Genomic DNA, 4,104 nt, shown 5'->3' on the forward strand with positions numbered 1-4,104 from the left:
GGGTTTAGGGATTGTGCCAAGGTGGAGATTTGTTAAGTTTTTGGCCCATTCTTTAGCCCACATAGTTTGGGGAGGACATAGTTTTAATTGGTTGAACCTCGATAAATTTTGGTAATGATTTCTCTCTCCTTCTTACTCTATCTATCTAATATAGCTTTATTCTCTGTTATATATTGTTATTTTGACGCTTCCGCAATAATTCTAAATTGTTATATATTTCATTATTCGAAAAAGTACGCAAAGATACACAAATCATCGTAACTACCTCACAAAAATAATGAAATACATGAAATAAATATCGTGTTAAAATTTTTAAGCCAAAGGCCAAAGACGATATTTGTCAGTAATCGTAAATCATTCTTGCAAAGTAGGTATAATAAGCATTAAAGAAAGAATAATCAACATTCAACTTAGAGAATAATTAACTTGAAGAATATCGTTTTGAGAATATAAAGGATAATTTTTTAAGTGTGGTTCTACAAAAACATACAAAATTATATATATGATATGGAAAATAGTTTATTAGCATTTCATTTGAGTAATAATAATTTTAAGTGGCCTTTCACATAAAAATGAAATTTAAACTCTTATGTGTCACTTTATAAACATTTTTGTTGGATGCATGTTTTCAACGGGCAAAATGACCTTTGATACGCACGAAACCTGTCAAATTTTTGCGATGGCCTTACTTTCTCTGTCTATCCCAAGATGTAGGTAGTAGATTTTAGCTGTTGTTTTGATAGAGTCATCAAGACCCTCAAAATGAGTAGGCGGGCAGCGGATCATGGGTGGAGTCTTTGATGTGTCCTTTATTGTAAATTAAATTTAGGATTATTGGAAATCTTGTTCATTTGAACCTCATTGTTAATTCTCGTTATATATTGGTAATTATCATATACATACATGTCCTGTAATATGATAAGCTATATAGTATATGCAGTAAATACATAAATTATTTACGGGGAGGTGTTCATACTCATTACTAAATACAATGTATTTAAAGATCAATGTTTAACTAATATCTCCATAAAGACAGACAGAGTTATGTAACTTGATTCTCACTGAAAAAATATGCTAAGAAGTTCAAACCAGTCCGCTTACGACCTGAGTGCCTGCCTGGTTTCCTCATTAGCTCAATTTACTTGCTGGGTCGAACGAACGAAGTACAACTCGCTTAGCTTTGTTACAACCTGCAACAATAGTTGGTGACATCACCACTCCCAATTATCACAATTCAATGTTTGGTGGGCCGTGGCCATCCAACAATGGATATACATACCGACACCTATAAAAACACCTCATAAGCAGATCAAGTATTGCATTTCCATTGACGAGAAAGAGAAAGAGAAACAGAAACAGAAACAGAAACAGGAGCTGTATTTCATTCCATTGCCAGGAGTTTGAATCTGGATTCAGAGAGCCGATACCAATGTGTTCCTCATCCCAATACTCTTCTTCATCGGGAGGACAAAGAGCTCGTGTTGTGGTGGCCCTCGACTTTGGTACCACGTTCTCCGGCTTTGCGTACGCACGCACTGCTGAGCCTGACACTATTTACAAGTTCTATGATTGGCCATGTGTGGACAAGGTGGGTGCCAAGCCCTACTGCAAGACTCAGACGGCTCTCTATTATGAGCCCATCATCAAGCAAGAGCCACAATATGTTGGCCGTAGTCACGTTGCGCCCCCTGGCCCAGCTTTCAAGCTCAAGTCCTGGGGATGGCCTGCTCTTGTCGACTACACTGACTCTGCTTGCTCCGCCTCGAAAGCATCCGGCGGTGGTCGCGCCAACTCCATTCGCTCTACTCCTCCCACAATTGCCTCTAGAATGAAAGGTCTACACGTGGTGGATTCTGAAGGATGGAGGCCATGGGAAGCCATGCTCAAGCCAAGTGGTTCAAACCACATTGGTGTAAACAGTACAGGTAAAGATATTGAACATTGCAAAGATTGGAGCTCGCGTTGTGGTTTTTTCGCGACGAAGTTCAAGCTCTACCTCGCCGATAACCCTCCCGGCCATCGGAACCTTACCCCTGCGGGCCTCTCTATGGAGGCCCTCATTGTTGACTACCTTCGAGGCATTTCAGGATTCATCCTCTCCGAGCTCCAACTCCGATATGGCAAGCATTTTGGTATGGATGATGTGCAATGGTGCCTCACGGTGCCGGCCATATGGGATGAGAAGGCGAAGCAGACCATGAAGGCCTGCGCTGAGAAGGCCGGGATGGTGAAGGGTCCTGGATGTGATGTGTCGGTCGCTGCCAGTCCCTTCCCTCTAGACATCATCCTTGAGCCTGAGGCCGCGTCCGTCTACTGCCAGGAGAAGGCCAAAGCAAGCCTCCGCCTGAGAAAGGGTGACAAGCTCCTAATTGCCGATGTGGGTGGGGGCACCATCGATCTCGTCCTCCACGAGAAAGCAGATGACGACCCCCAAAGCCTCAAGGTGCATGAAGTGGTGGGTAGCTACGGAGAGCTCGGAGGCGGGACGTTTGTGGATTCCCACTTCTTCAGTTTCCTGTCCGAGAAAATCGGATGCTTCAAGGAGTTCTGCAACAGCCATCCGGACATAGCCATGAGAATCTATGGATGGTGGCAGGACATCAAAACGGGTTTCGATGGTGAAGGCTACAGCGCAGATTTGCTTCTTCCTCGGAAGCTCAGTGAGGCGTGGGAGAAGTACGACAACGACAGTGGCGTTGGATCTGGGGGATGCAACACAGAAGATTACGATGAAGTGCGATTGGAAGACTCTGATTTCATGAAGATATTCGGACCGGAGGTGGAGAAGGTGCTGAGGCTAATCGAGAAGCAGGTAGGGGGAGTGAGGGTACTGATGGTGGTCGGTGGCTTTGCAGCTTCGCCATACCTGAGGAAGAGCATAAGAGACAAGTTCAGGGGAATGGTGGATGAGATCATGGTGCCGGAGGACCCAGGGAGTGCGATATGCGATGGAGCCGTGCGCCTTCACATAGCAAGCGACATAATACAGTCGAGGATCGCGAAGAAGACGTACGGAATTGGGACACTTAGACGGGCGGTTGCAGGAGATCCAGCGGAGTTCTTGGGTGTAGACGATGATGGAGAATTGATATGCAATGACACGTTTGATGTTTATGTTAGGGAAGGGTCGAGAGTTCCTTTGGGTCACTCTGTGGAGCACACTTTTTCTCCTAGTTTTCATGGGCAGAGGAGTATAGGCATCGATTTGTATAGCTCTGTGAATCGTAATCCGAAGTTCACTAGGGGAGAGGAAGGAGTGGTGGAGGAAGGGAGTTTTCTGGTGGACATTTCAGAAGAGGCAACGGAGATGGACAAGAAGAGACGGGTCTTAGTGACCATGTGTTTTGGTGCATCTCTCATTGGAGTGAGTGCTTCGAGGGTGAATTTTGGGAGGTCCAGAGCTGCGGAGCATGGCCTCTCCGTAGTCTTCCAAGCTAGTTAATTTTGTGACAAGCTAGTATACCCCAAGATTTCCGGTTTGTTTTGGGAATGAATTCTGATGCGATTAGCTCTTTAATGACTTTTCCATGGTGCGCATACATTATGTTGTCATGTTGTGAACTTCTTTCGACTTTCTTATGGAATATATTAGCCTTCATTATCCCAACATTTCAGAAATATATTTTCGGACCATAATATATGTTTTCGTATATCGAAACATGTTTGTGGTTATTGGCACATTTTTGGTCCTCATGTTCTCAGTTTTTGTTCCTTGTACTCATTTTATTGATATGCTTCATCCTGTAATTAGTCAAGTAGTAGATGAGGTACCTAAAAGCATGAAAATTTTCAATTTTTTGATTGAGCAGTGTTACTTAACTGAGATTCTTTGCATTTAATTGTTTGAGTGGAAGGTTTTACTTTTTACATTTTCAAAGAATGTTGATTAAGGGTTGTTGTGTTACATTTTCCTAATCAAAACTTGTTGACATAAGTGCCAATTTACCTTATGTCTATCCAAATTAACAAGGGAATGGAAATAACTCAGGCCACAATTCTAGGTTATGATTTCAGATGCGAAAATGGAATTCTAAGACACGTAGTAGAACGAACAATGGGAACAATAATAAGTAACATCTCAAACTAGATTAGATAGGAAGCATT

General features: G+C 42.9%; 1 protein-coding gene across 1 annotated transcript; it reads left to right on the forward strand.

Annotated features, from left to right (window-relative positions):
* The first annotated feature begins 1,429 nt into the window (after window positions 1-1,429).
* Window positions 1,430-3,442, forward strand: LOC147863811 (uncharacterized). Its single transcript, XM_087319309.1, has one exon. The coding sequence runs from the start codon at window positions 1,430-1,432 to the stop codon at window positions 3,440-3,442; it is 2,013 nt and encodes a 670-aa protein (XP_087175435.1).
* Window positions 3,443-4,104: the final 662 nt, after the last annotated feature.

Source organism: Azolla caroliniana, unplaced genomic scaffold (genome assembly GCF_043228905.1).
Source record: "Azolla caroliniana isolate FFs.n. ecotype wild unplaced genomic scaffold, voAzoCaro1.0.p SCAF_5, whole genome shotgun sequence".
NCBI lineage: Eukaryota > Viridiplantae > Streptophyta > Polypodiopsida > Salviniales > Salviniaceae > Azolla > Azolla caroliniana.